This window comes from Juglans regia, chromosome 16 (genome assembly GCF_001411555.2).
Source record: "Juglans regia cultivar Chandler chromosome 16, Walnut 2.0, whole genome shotgun sequence".
In the NCBI taxonomy this organism is placed as follows: Eukaryota; Viridiplantae; Streptophyta; class Magnoliopsida; order Fagales; family Juglandaceae; genus Juglans; species Juglans regia.
The window spans coordinates 16,450,313-16,464,257 of record NC_049916.1 but is presented as its reverse complement, the minus strand read 5'-3'; the positions used below and the strand labels follow the sequence as shown (position 1 = coordinate 16,464,257).

At 35.8% G+C, this 13,945-nt stretch overlaps 1 protein-coding gene across 7 annotated transcripts; it reads right to left on the bottom strand.

Annotated features, from left to right (window-relative positions):
* Nucleotides 1–3,738: 3,738 nt before the first annotated feature.
* LOC108991512 lies at nt 3,739–10,315 on the bottom strand. 7 transcript variants are annotated; one of them, XM_018965787.2, is made up of 16 exons: nt 9,973–10,235; nt 9,725–9,863; nt 8,278–8,441; nt 8,053–8,159; nt 7,795–7,938; nt 6,569–6,673; nt 6,182–6,265; nt 5,990–6,105; nt 5,447–5,548; nt 5,244–5,357; nt 5,078–5,134; nt 4,914–4,980; nt 4,750–4,803; nt 4,433–4,507; nt 4,290–4,325; nt 3,739–4,096 (listed from the first exon to the last, which is right to left on the bottom strand). In XM_018965787.2, the coding sequence occupies exons 4-16, from the start codon at nt 8,134–8,136 to the stop codon at nt 3,983–3,985; spliced, it is 1,152 nt and encodes a 383-aa protein (XP_018821332.1). In that variant the 5' UTR covers nt 8,137–8,159; nt 8,278–8,441; nt 9,725–9,863; nt 9,973–10,235; the 3' UTR covers nt 3,739–3,982. The 7 variants fall into 7 exon arrangements, with proteins under 7 accessions (XP_018821332.1, XP_035542708.1, XP_018821328.1 ...); XM_035686815.1 differs by having other exon boundaries at nt 8,053–8,164; nt 9,540–9,863; nt 9,973–10,234; XM_018965783.2 differs by having other exon boundaries at nt 8,053–8,164; nt 9,973–10,234.
* Between the last annotated feature and the right edge of the window lie 3,630 nt (nt 10,316–13,945).

The following is a 13,945-nucleotide window of genomic DNA, read 5'->3' as shown; positions in this document are numbered from 1 at the left end:
TTTTGAGTAATGGATATTTCTAATCCTTGTGGGAAAGTTTATGTTTATTAATGATACATCACTGATGTGCCCTTATGTAGGAACATGGATATTTGTATTGAACAAATGGGTTAATATGTTATGGAGACTGGTTTATTTTAAAAATATTATTTGGAAATGATTTTTAGGTGATATGAGTTAACTCTCCGGACCCTCGTGGTCGGGGCGTTACAAGTTGGTTCAATTACAAGCCCTATACAAAAGCAATTTGTTTCGCAAGAATCAAGCCTGCTCGACAAATCTCCAACAAATTCTCCAAACTAAGTAAAATAGCTATTGATCTCCAACTCATTTAGTCAAAATTTCCAAGTTTTATTAAATGAGATTAGCTATTTAGCAGTGCACCTCTACCAACACTCTTTGACACTAGTCAAAGGCGACACATGATACTTGCTCAAAAAGATCTTGTGTCCCAACAACTAACACCTATAATCCTTTAGCAAGATATTATCTATCATCAAATCAACTCACAAGATGTGTTCTCTTCAAATCTTGGTTAACAACGTTATTCCTCTCATAAATCAACAAGTTGACGGGTTCAACAATTGCCTAGGATGGATCCATGGACCGACAAGCTCTCTACTCACTTAGTTCAAGTATACAATAAACATAACAAAACAAACTCCAACATTGACGCCAAATAATAACACTGCTTTGAAACACCTCAAAGGACAAGGAATCCAATGCCTTCAATTGGGAAAACACAAAGAGCCAACGAAAACAAAAACAATTACCTAACACGAAATATACACTTTTCACACCAGCAATAAGTTGCACGTTTCTTGATCTAGAATGCTCTTCGCTAATCATCGGTTATGTGTTTGCACAAACAAGCCTTCTAGAGGTCTATCCTCAGAGATCCTTGCAAGGGATTTTATAAGCCTCCTTGAGGCCTGCTCTCAGAGACCTTTGTTGCAGCCAGTGTTGTGAATTTCATACCGTACCGGCTGGTACGGCCAAAATTTTTCGTACCAGCCGGTACAGGTACTATATCTGTTTTGTACTAGCCAAAATACCGGCCGTACCGGCCTCAATTTCGGCATGTACCTGTTGATATTTCGGCCAGTATTTTTTTTTCAAACTACAAGCTTATTTTTTAACCCCCAATTCAGACTAGACTATTTATAATTTATATATATATATGTATTTATATATAGACTATTATTTTGGAATATAATTTATTTATATATCAACTATCCCGAAATATTATCCCTAACCGCTATCCTGAAACGATACCGGTATCGAAATATTTCGTTTCAGTGCCTTGACCGATACGGTATCCGGTACGGTATTCAAAACATTGGTTGCAGCACACAATAACAAAAAATCAAGTGAAAATTCGTGTTATTTATTTTCGTATTCTTTCTTTATCATGATTGACTTTTATATTGAGAATTCTCAATGCCTTTTTGTGGGACAAGTCAACCTTAAGAATCGTGGGGTTCTTTTGCCTATAAAATGAACTAAGGTCCAACTCGTTGGAAGCCTATTGCCAAGGATAAAAGAAAGGATAAGGAATGCCAAGAAATAAAGATAAAGCAAGGATGCGATAATGTCAAAAATGATTGACTGACATACAAAAATGTGAAAGTGACATAAAACAAATGAGATTCACCTTAAACTTTAGGCTTTTGATGGTAAGGAGGTTCTTGGTGGCCAACCCTAGGACAGACTTTAGCGCTTTGGACTTGTGTGGTATTCTTCGATACTGCAACTTAGCTTATCCTGGACTCTCTAGACCGATGTAATGTCTAACGCCTTCTTTGCCCAACCGCTTCCTCCTCCACATGGTAGCGACCCCGAGGCCTAGTTTTAAGTTTAGAGTTTGCGATTGTTTGCAGTTGTTTTAGTTTTATTCTTTTGTGTTGGACCATTCATAATGATATTTGTTATAGAGTTCGCTTTCCATTTTCCCTCTAATATTTGTTGCTTTTCTCTTGCGCTTTTGCTTGGTGATTCTCGTGTTATTCCCTTTTTGTACATGGTATCATCCTTCAGCACAAGTGTTAGACTCAAGTGCTTGTTTATGGTGCGAGTGTTAGATTCTAGTGCTTGCTCGCCTTAGTCAGGGACCGTTGGCCGGGGTAACTTTAGGTTTTAGCCCGCGGTGTTAAATTCGAACGCTTGTTTGTGCCATGAGTGTTAGACTTGAGAGCTTGTTTGTGGCGCGAGTGTTAGGCTCTAACGCTTGTTGGTGATGCAAGTGTAAGACTCTAGGAATGTTAGACTCTAGTGTTTGCTTGCGTTATACAGGGGTTGTTGGCCGGGGTAACTTTAGGTGTTAAACGTGAGTGTTAGAATTGAGTGCTAGTTTGTGGCACAATGTTAAACTTTAGCGCTTGTTTGTGCCACAAGTGTTAGACTCTAGTGCTGATTACCTTAGGCAAGGATCATTGGCAGGGGTAACTTTAGGTATTACCGTGCAGCGCAAGTCTTCTTCACACCTAGCTTGTCCTGACATCGCTCCAACTTGCTGATCTTCTCACCAACCACTTGGCCACCCAACTCTTTATTCGACCAAACTTGGCCTTGTCCCTCACCACAGCTAGACGCTCCTTGATACACGGCTCGACAATATTCTGCATTTATGAGTGAATCATCTAGTAGCATATATACAGCTTGAATCCATGCAACTCATGTCCAATACAATTTGTCCAACTGTAGGTTGTGAGTCACTTGTATTTATATATATATATATATATATATATATATATATATATACGCGGTAACTGAGTATTATTTGAAAAATTTTCATTTTCTAGCCAAATTATATACCCCTAAAATAATTGCTCATAAAAATTGTATTTATAAAACAACAAATTTACGTTGATCATTGATTGGTCAATTAATTAACGTTTATATCATCCTTGCTTATTAGATAAATTGTATCTATACACTTCTAACAAAAAAAAAAACTAAATTCACCACACATTTATGCACTACATCGTGAATAACTATTAGTGAAGAAAATTCTGTGTCATCTTTTTAAACAAACACATGGCTTTTAATTAGAGTTAATAAAGACTAACGTAAATTTGTAAAAATAAAATTATGCGAGCGATTAAGTCGAGCCTACATGCACTTTGGTTCAAAATTAAGTTCATTTTTTCGAAGTCCAACTCAGTTATGTTAAAAAATTATTGATATTTTAATCTTTTTAAAGTTATAATAAATCCCTCTATAAGTGATTTATTAACACACAAAACTCATTTTGAGTAATAGTGCTATATGTACTTACACTTTTACTTACAATACTCATTTTATTATTTTTCTTTTAAAACTCAAATTTTAAATTTCATAATTTTCAGCATATATACATAGAAAAATAAGTTTTTTTTTTTTTTTTTAAATACATTTAGCATTTTCCTTAAAAGTAACAAATTCAATGGTTGATAGTAATACATCAGTGCAATTAAATAAGAGTAAAATGAAGGTACAATCTATATAGCATGTTCTTCGTTGGAAACAAACCAAATAGTGAATTTCTGTTTTTAAGCCTCTTTCATCTGAAACATTCGAGCAATCTGCTCTAGGCAAGCACACCTATGACACAAAAAGCATACTTTCAGTTTCTTGGATACAGTTCCACCTTCGGTCCAACAGAGTCACACTCGCACATGAACACATTCCATACCCCCAAGCTCGAATCTTTGTAGCACTCTGTCTCCTTGGTATTTGGTAAATTTTTGTAGTTATAGGCAATCAAGATAGATATAGTGGGGTTGGCATTATTTACGTAATAATAGTTGCAAAATAGTGGAATGTGCCTCCAAACTAACTCTAGTCGGCACTAAAACTCTATGCCTTTCAATGTGTTCAAGGAATTGTACAAAAATAATATTGTTACAAGCTAAAATAAAGAATTTTACAAGCTGAATGTAAAACTCTGAGCAGCAGATGGTGCTGCCGGTAGCATGCGATCATCTTCTGTTGTTGCTATTCCCTAATGAGCTGTCGAATTGGAAGGATCGACACCCATTGCTTTAAAATATGCATGTTCAGCTGTTGTCAGTCGACCTTGGAACATTGTCCACTCTTTCCTACACCTCTCCCTTACCTGACAGCAGTAAAATGAAAACGTATCAGCACATTTCATACACAAGTCACTGCCGTATCAAGCTGAAGCATGCGTGCCTCTGTCTCTGTGTGAGAGAGACGGAGGAGAAGGGAAGAGGATTAATAAAGGGAGAAGCGGGAGGGAGCAGTGGGAGGGACAAAAAACAATAATAGCAGGAAAAGGCTGTAAATACCCCTTGCCATGGTGCCTTCCCATCATGCGATTCTCCCTGCCAAAATGAAAATGAAGTGAAAAGTAGTTAGTTTCTAATACCAGAATGCTTAATTTATATATGACAAATGAGAATATAAACATAGCCAATGATTTTCCTTTTACCTGGTTCCCAAGGGAGGGAACAGTTTGATGCACAATCCATTGTGAATCTACAACTCCAATCTTCTCATGGGCAGGCTGTTTCCAAGAAAAAGACAATATACATACATATATATTATATCACACATTATTTTTTTGATAGGTATAGAAAGATTATTGCGCATACAAGAATGTAGTTGAGAGCCAAAAAGTGAACACACACACACACACAAACACACACATTATAATAAAGCATTGCATCCGCAACCACTCCTAGAACTATTAATTAAAGAAGAAACAGGCACCAGGAAGGGGGTGGGGGATGGAGGAAGGTTACTCACGTCTACACATTTTCGAAGGGCAAAGTCGAGACCCCAACCATGGACCAAGTCATTCTGCAATTCGCAAAGGAACACAACTTTAATCTAATGCATCATGCCCAAATAAAACAATCAGGGACCACCAAGTTATATGAAATAAATAAGTTTAGAACAATGTTGGATACCTGAATCATATGCCACACACAGCGCCATGCGTCTCGTGAAAATACCGGGGCCATGATTTCAACAAACCTACATTTATCAGGAGAATTTTGTTAAATTCCATGATAAAAAAGAGCACGGCCAAGAACCATAGCATATAATCAACACGTCTAAAACAAGTTCATACGCTGCACAGGGAGGCAGATGTGGGCTACTGCACCATCCAGGTTTCTCCTCTGTTTGTCTGGTAGAAAGAAATAACGATATAAACATTCTTTCATACAATTATCCTTTTTAATGTTTGTTAATTGTTAAGTTACAGGCTTTTGATACAAGGGCCAAAACAAACTTACTTGTGAACTTCACGGTCACCTCTTCTCTTTGTCATCTGCCATGTTAATCCTTTATTAGGTTCCAAACCAGGCTGCGAAATCTCCAAGCCATGCTTCCTCACTAGCTTTATGTATCTAAAATGAATGGAAAAAGGGCAAAACAAATCGTTGAGTAGACTGAAGCAAAGTTATCATAGAATTGCTATTTCAAATCCAACACTCACTCTTCTGCATTAAAATGCTCAACTCCCAGGTCTTCATCCCAAATAAATATGTAGTCATATGGAGCCACTATGTCAGGATGCAGAAATCGCTTGGCATACCACCTGGCAAAGAATTTTAGAACCTATAAGCATAATTTGGAGAAACCACCTATAAAGTATACGTAAGCAACTTTCTGGGTAATTTAAGTATGTGTTAGCTTATCAGCATAGCAATGAGAAATTGTCACATCAACAATGCATCTATATATCAAAATAATTTTTAAGACATAGAACTTTACTCCTATGAAGCCATGTCATCAACTATCAAATTACATTATTAATAGATGGAAAAACGGCTGCTTTTATTAAAAGTTAGTATTCTTTTAGTTTTCCTAAAGCGTGTCCATTTTTTTCCTCAATTTATGCTCTTTTAGATTTTCTTATTATGCTATAATGTCTTGATGTATTCTAACTTAGTTGCATACAGTATTATTTATTTCTAAATTTAGTTATTTATGTACACATGAAAGTCTATGACTAGAACAATTAACAATAGTTTCTTACCATTTAGTCTGCTTACGAATGCTAATATGAATGGCTTGCTTTGACCACTCAAACTCGTCCCATTCAGTTGTTCGGCCATCATAGTGAAATAGAAGGATCGTAAAGTTATCTGAAAACTGTGAGAATGACATATTAGCCATAAACACAAGGAAAAAGAAAGAAAATCATACTCACAGAGAGAGAGAGAGAGACCTTCTTCACCGCTGCATCAATATTATTCCTCTGATCATACCCGACAGTGAAGGTTACAAGGTACTTTGGTTTTTTGGTCAAGTCCTGCAAATGCCATCTTGATCAAACACCATGGTTTTTTTTCTTCTTCTTTTTTCCTTTCCTTCAAGGTTATGTTATTCTAATATTCAGTTTTACCAAAGAATCCAGTAGAATGGTAAGACTATAGAATGGAATTAAATAAATGTGTATTCCAGTTTAGACATCACCTATCAATTCATATGAAGTCCTACATATTTAGTAAAGTGAAAAAATGTATTACACATACATGTGGCACAGACACATGCCGATCTGGCACGCAGAATGTATGCTTGTATGATTTACTATAAGTTGCATAAGAATACACACCTCACTGGGCTTCCCCCACAATCTTCGCAGGTAGAAATCTGACTCAGCTTCAACAATTCCTGGAGGTAGTCTTTCTGCACCTCTAGGATTTGAGGGAACCCAAATCTGCAGCAGAATCGTGAGTGCAGGAGGAAAAGTGAGCATAACAGTATAGATATGCACTACTTCTCTTTCTAAAGAATTTATGGGATATGCACTATTTCTACTTCCAACATGACAACACTAAAGAAGCATGATTTTTTTACGAGGAACCCCGGAGACTGCAAGCGTAATGTCTTTTACTCAGTTTTTCCAAACCCTTGAAACACCCCTATATCACACTGATTGGGTAAGCATCAGCTTTTCACCTATAGGACATGGCCCCTAGAAATTGTTTGAACTGTAGACCTAGGGTACCATACCCCCAAGGCCAAGGTCCTTACCACTTGAGCCCACTCCTAGGAGCTACCAAGTGGGAATGAACTAAGTAGTAGAATTATGGATTTACAGACAATTAATGCTCAAGATGATAGCTGTTCTCTGAAAATTCACCAAATATGCCAAGAAAGATACAAGAAACCATGCCCTACTTTAATCCATCATTTACTTTGACAAAAGAATACTCGTCTGTTGCTCTCTCTCTCTCTCTTTTTTTTTTTATTATTATTTTTTTTTATTGGCACCTTATGTCAAGGAATAGAGTCCAAATAATCTCAGGGGTGCATAGACCCTCGGCAAGAAGTTTCCTGCAAATGCATCTTGGGTAGTTCAAGGAGAAAATCCCCCAGTCCGATAACCCCTAGAGATTGTTTGCACCTAAGGGGAATTGAACCTTAGACTTGGGGGGAGCATACCCCCAAGCCCAAGGTCTTTACCACTTGAGCCAACCCCTAGGGGTTAATACTCGTCTGTTGCTCTCATCAATAATAAGCAATCAACAACAAAAATTCAGACGTATGGCGATATGTGTAAAGTGACTAAATGGAACTTCTTTTCTCTTCTACTCTATTTCACTGTCCTATGCCCACTCCATAAATTCCATCTACCCCACTATTCCAAGTTTGTCCAAGAAAACTCATATTGATATCATTTCCAAGAAAGTACATAAAAAATGTCAAAAGTCTCAAATGCACATACATATTGGGTTCCAAAATGCATCTGCTAACGTCTTGAATATCATCCAAGTATACAATGTAAACCTGAAACCTCATATATTTCAAATAACACTAATAGAAAATGAGGTTTACCTTCAATGAATCATTTAACTTTTGAGCTTGAGCTGAGCTTCCATTATTACCACGCAAAGATGACCAAGCATTTCGAATGCCTAATTCTTTATTTCTAATGTATGAGACATCAATTGTAGGAAGAAGGCTGGATGGGAGATTCACCTGAAAAACATAGAGATAAAAAAATGTTCCATCGTTTAGCTATATAAAATATATAAGAAAGCACAACCATGCATGCAACAAAGAAAAGAAGAAAATAGTTCAAATTCTATGTACCTTAGTTAATGACAATGTCGGAAAAGATATTCCTATCAAAAAGCCAAAAACTACTCCAATGAAAGTAGTAACAATAAGCCTCATATTCTCATTTGGTTTTCTACTAACTGCACTGCACTCAAGAAGATCAAATGTTATATGAAGAAATTATTCTCATACATAATCATGCCAAATAAAATTTCTAAATTCTCTTTCTATCGATGTATGCCATCAGAAATACTGAACCTGCGTGCAAGGATTCTCATCTTATTTACAATCTTCTGACTATATATTCACCAAAAAATAAGCTGCAATGTAGAAAGCGGGAGCTGATCTGCCTTATCTAACAAGTTTAGAGATGCCAATCCTCCATGAAAGTACCAGAGACCCTCATGGACGAAATCCAATACCTGGTATAAGATCTTATAACCATAAATTTAAGTACTCCAATTAACGAGTCCAGATAGGAATTCTATGTCAGCAATAACAAATAATAGCTGTATAAATTTCAACTAAGCATGACTTAAGTAGCATATAAGAAATATATATTAGATATATGCATGTGTGCATATTATCTGTGTAGGTATATATAGTAACACACTCTTTTATGCAGAGAAAACCTGGTGAGATTTTGGGCTGCAACCTAGCATTGCTACCCACGTATTTCTATCAGAAGTTTTGGAAGCTCATATAAGAAGCTCTAAACAACAACAACATCTCACTGTTGGTCCTTTACAAAATAAATCTTGCATATTTAAATGGGCATTATACAATCACAAAACCCCAATAAGAGGCAACTCTAGGACTGCCGCTAACGCTCAAAACACTTCAATATTTGGAAGTAAACAATTTCCAAAATTTACACCCAAAATCAGCAGGTCGCCGTTCTTCAGGCACTATATGTGATACACCATGAACAAGGAACCATGCAATTCTTCCACATTACCCTAAACCAACCAAGCAACCATGTGATTCCTTGAGACAACAACCTAGGAACAACAAACATAAACCAAAGGATCCGTTCAAACCCTCAACCGAGTCCCCAAATTAAGCAACCTTTTGCGAACTTTTGACACAGACCCAAAGTTTACTTAAATCACTGATAACCATTTACAAAGCGTTCTAGTTAAGATAAACAACTAAACAAAAACCCAAGCACAAAGTTAGCTCAGGAATAAAAAACTAATACTCGCAATCAGTATTTGCAAAAGTCATCGCGATTACATTTACTATTGACTTCATTTATATAAAACTATATCTCCGATAGAGTAGGATGGCAATTTCGGAATAGAGACCGAACCTGAAGCAATCACAACTTAAATTTAAAAGAAACCAATAAATCTGTAATCCCTCCGAACCAAGAAGGCCATTATTTTAAGAAAGAAACTCCAATACTTTTTTTATTTCAATAATAATTTGAAGACCATAACAAGTAACAGCCGTCCCTAGATTACCGAGAGAAATCATGAAGAAATTAAAAACCAAAACAAAAGGAATAAACTTGGAACCTAAATCGAAGCTAAAGCGTCGTACTGGAATTTGCCACCGCAAAGCTACAGTTTTCTTTCCGGTTCTCCGGGGTTTTAAACGACAAAAGCAAATTCCCAAAACACAAAACAATAAAAAACTGAGAAGCCAAAAGTGAATTACAATCAGAAATATATAGGAGGACTGGAGGAGCCTGAAAGCGGACCTGGATGGAATATAACCCTAATAAAAGGAGAAAGATCCTGTTAAGGGGAAGCCGTTTGGAAAGCCCAGAATCGTGCCCAGAATCACGATTCACTAGAAACCCGAAAAATGAAAATCACCAACGTCGTGATGGCCTTTTCCTTTGAAAGTTAAAAAAAAAAAAAACCGTGCTTTAAAAAATGGGCTGAAGAATAAACGAGGAATTCGCCGGCCAAAAAAATTTAAAAAGAGAGAAAGGTAATCCCTAACCTTGGCAGAAAGAGATCCCTGACTGTCACCTTTGAGAACGGGAGGGAAACACAAAGGAAAGAAAAAAGAAAGAGACGGGAGGTTTTGCAGAATTCTTTATGGCTAAGTTTTGGTTGTATTTGGCCTGGGAATTTATCAGATCAGAAGGACAAATATCTTGGTAAGAAATGTTGTTTTTGTTATCTACAGCACCAAAATCAAAAGTAACAAATCTACTTTCCCTGTTGTTCCATCTATATTTATTGGTTGGTTTGTGACAAGGAGATCCGAAACAACTCCCCAACTACAACACACGGAGGGAGCGAGATCAGAGTGTGTGAGAGATGCGACAAACGACAGGAATATGATTGCTTTTTTTTAATGTTGTCTTTACATTTTAGGTTTTGCTCACAAATATTATTAAAAAAAAAAAAAAAAACCCATAAGAAGAATTATACATATCAATCATTATTTATTTTTACGCATATTTATAATTTTTTTTATAAGATGTGTAAATATTTTTTATAAAATATGGAGTATAGAATAGTAAATAATAAATTTTTTAACCCATAAAGTTAGTGCTTGAACAGCAAAAATAAAAAAAGAAAAACCATAAAGTTGGTGCTTGAATAGCAATTTTCTGTAAGAAAAATCTGATAGGAAAAAGGAAAAGTTCTAAAAGAAAATAAATTTAAATTGGATGATTTGGTTGGCCCACGAGCAATAATCTGAAGATTGATGCACTGGAGCATTTGGTATGCAGCTTTTACGTGACCAAATGGGGGTTCGAATCATTGAAAGATCTTATAAGAATACTTTTAAAACTTAAAATCATCTCAATTCATTTTAATTTATTATTATAATTTTTTTAAATTTTAATATAAAATATAATAAATAATTTAATTTTTTTAAATCCTACGAATACGCTAACCAAAACGCAGCATAAGTATGTTTTGTTGCAACTTTTTTTTTTTTTCGGTGTTTGAACATGATTAGACTGTTTTTTATTTTATTTAAAGCAACTTTAGGTTGAAATTAAAATTAAAGTGATGAGTGGTTGGAACCAGAAACTTGGTTACAGACCGATACAAGTTATACAAGTTAAGAAGAGAAAATAGTAAAAGTTGATGGTGGATCCTAATTCCGAGTTTAAGCTCATTTGCCTACTCAGCAATGGACAATGGCGCTTTGCAATCAATTGTCAATTATATATTAAAAAAAAAAATAATATTTACAGTCGTGAATTGTACAAATTTTACATAATTCTTTTAAAAAAATAAATAAATATAAAATTTATATAAAAACTAATTAATTTTAGTAAGATAGTTAGGATGATACTAAACAGAAGGTTGGCAATCTATGCAAAGTCGAATCACTTTTTTATTTTATTTTTTGAAGGTAAAGTCTGTTAAGGAAGGAAATCAAAATGGAAGATCAAATGCCGCCATGTAGATCAATTATCATTCAAGTCTCCACGATATTAGCATCACCATATCAGCATATTGATTTTTTGTAATGGATAGTAGTTTAATTTTAATTTGTTACCTTTCATAGCTTAAGTTATCTTGTATAGTTTATCTACAACTTTAATATATATACACGTAGAGATCATGAAATGAAAGGAGGAAAAACGTTCTCTCAATACTGAGTTCTTTCAAAGTCTACATAAATTAACTTTGCCCCACTCTTTTTTTTTTTTTTATTTTAGTAACCCACCAACCTTCCCCTCTCCCCGACAAATGAACTTCTGGTTTCACCTTAATGGACATGAACCACGACTCATGTATAAGGGCATGAGACTTGGTGGAGGTTGGATTTAAAAGATATGTGGGTAGAATGCTTAATAGTGGTGCATTACAACGCATGAGAGCATTGTGACTTAGTAAGTGCTTGTCCATTTGGTGCACCACTTGACGAGTTTTCCTACATGCAGTCAGTTTTTATACTCTTTTCACACTCCATTTATATAATTGGACAAAACAGTTATTTTATTCTAAAAAAAAGTGATACAGCCAATCACATTAATAGAGTGTGTAAAAAATACGTAAAAGTGACTGCATATAAAATTTATATATATATATATATAAACATTTTATTCCCAAAACATCTTATACTCATTAAAAGCATATTTGTTTTGACCTTTTAGAGAGAAGCGCGCTCTCTCATTGTCTCTAAGCTCCAACCCCATCAACCTCACCACCAACTCCCATACTCCCTGCTTGGAGCATTTTTGGGGAAGGACCCCATTCCTCTACCTCCACTTTTATTTTAGTGGAAAGTACATAAATCTTCCTCAAACTACTACTAAAATTTGAAATTTCTTTCAATTAAACTATCAAGTATGGTAATCATACCCCCATAATATCAAGATTGTAGCCCCGGCCCCTCTTTCTTTTAAAAACACAAAATTATCCTTCAAAAGTTTAAAAATTAGTTAATTTTATGTTTTTTAATTTTTTAATTTTTCATTAAGGACATTTTTTCAAATTTTTATAGTAAAAAATAAGATTGTTAGTAATTGCGAACTCAATGGTAGTTTACAGGGATTTTGTGAAATTTTCTTTTCTTTTTTTTCTTCTGATCTTCGTCTTCCCCTAACTACAGTCAATTTTCTTTTCATTTCAGTCCTATTTACCTCCATCTCTCTCCACTCCTTAGTCTCTCTCTCTCATCATCTTATTCTACTACACTACCTACTACCATATCACTATCTGGCTCCAAAGTTTGTGACTTTCATAGCTTTCTAGCATATTCAAGAAGTGATCATGCCTAAGTGGCGATATATATCATGATTCTTCTCTAAGGTGGATGTTAGGGACTAAATTGACTGGGTTAAACCCTTTAGAAACATATCACTAAGGGAAAAGATAAAGCCAAGAGATAAGGTAAAGAAGTTAACTCAGATTCCTAAAAGGAAAATATATCACAAGTCAAGTTGGATTTTATCACTCCAAGAAAATAAACTCTATATAAAGAGCATCTCCCCCACAAATCCGATGGACTCTGGACAAGTTCTCTACAAGCTCTCTAGGCACTCTCCACCAATTCTCTAGAGGGACTCGCCTGAGATTAAATTCTCTCATTGTATTGAGCGATATGTGAGGCTAAGAGACAGTGTAAAATCATCACCTGATATAGTGGATTTTGCCCCCAACAACCCGTGGACGTAGACTTTTATACCGAACCACGTAAATTCATGTGTCTCTCTTTTATTTAATTTTACTCGCTTATTTATTATTTATGTTATGAATGAACGCGACAAGTACCGTATCGAAGCCCCGAATCACCAAAGTGGGTCAGGGATGACTCTTTCTTCCTTTATGGTCTGTTGTGTAATTTTTGGCATTAACAGTTGGCGCCGTCTGTGGGATCAACTTTTTCTCTATACTGGAACCGAGAGAAGGATATGCTCCGACTCATGAGATTATCTACAAAAGCTCAGATTCTGTGGTTCGTGAAATTGTCTCCAAAAAAATAAACAAATATATATATGCTGCCCGCCACACCCCAACACGATGTGAATTCTACACTCACAAGATCTTCATTGATATATTACATAAGATCTCCTCAACCTTGCTATTTTTCTTGTTGTTTACATTTTAACACTCCACCAAAAGACTTGCTTTTCCGTAGCCGTCACAGTGTTCCTCGTCGTCCCCTCGTCACCCAACACACAGAGTGTTCCTTGCCAGTTGCTCTCCCACACGGTGCTACTCGCCAATTGCTCGCCCACAAAGTTCTGCTCACCAATTGCCCACCATATGAGGTATTCCTCGCCAATTGCAAACCACACAGAGGGCCCCTCGCCATACACATTATTTTCTATGTCATTCGCATGAATTTTACTCAACGATAGTCCGAGCAAGTTAACCAAGGCTTGCAAGTCTCAAACTTGTAATTTGTATTACACTTACCTATTTTCTTTTTTGTGAGAACTTCTTAGGATGTGGTGCAACCAAAAGTCAAGCTACACACTCGCAATGCAAATGAACAG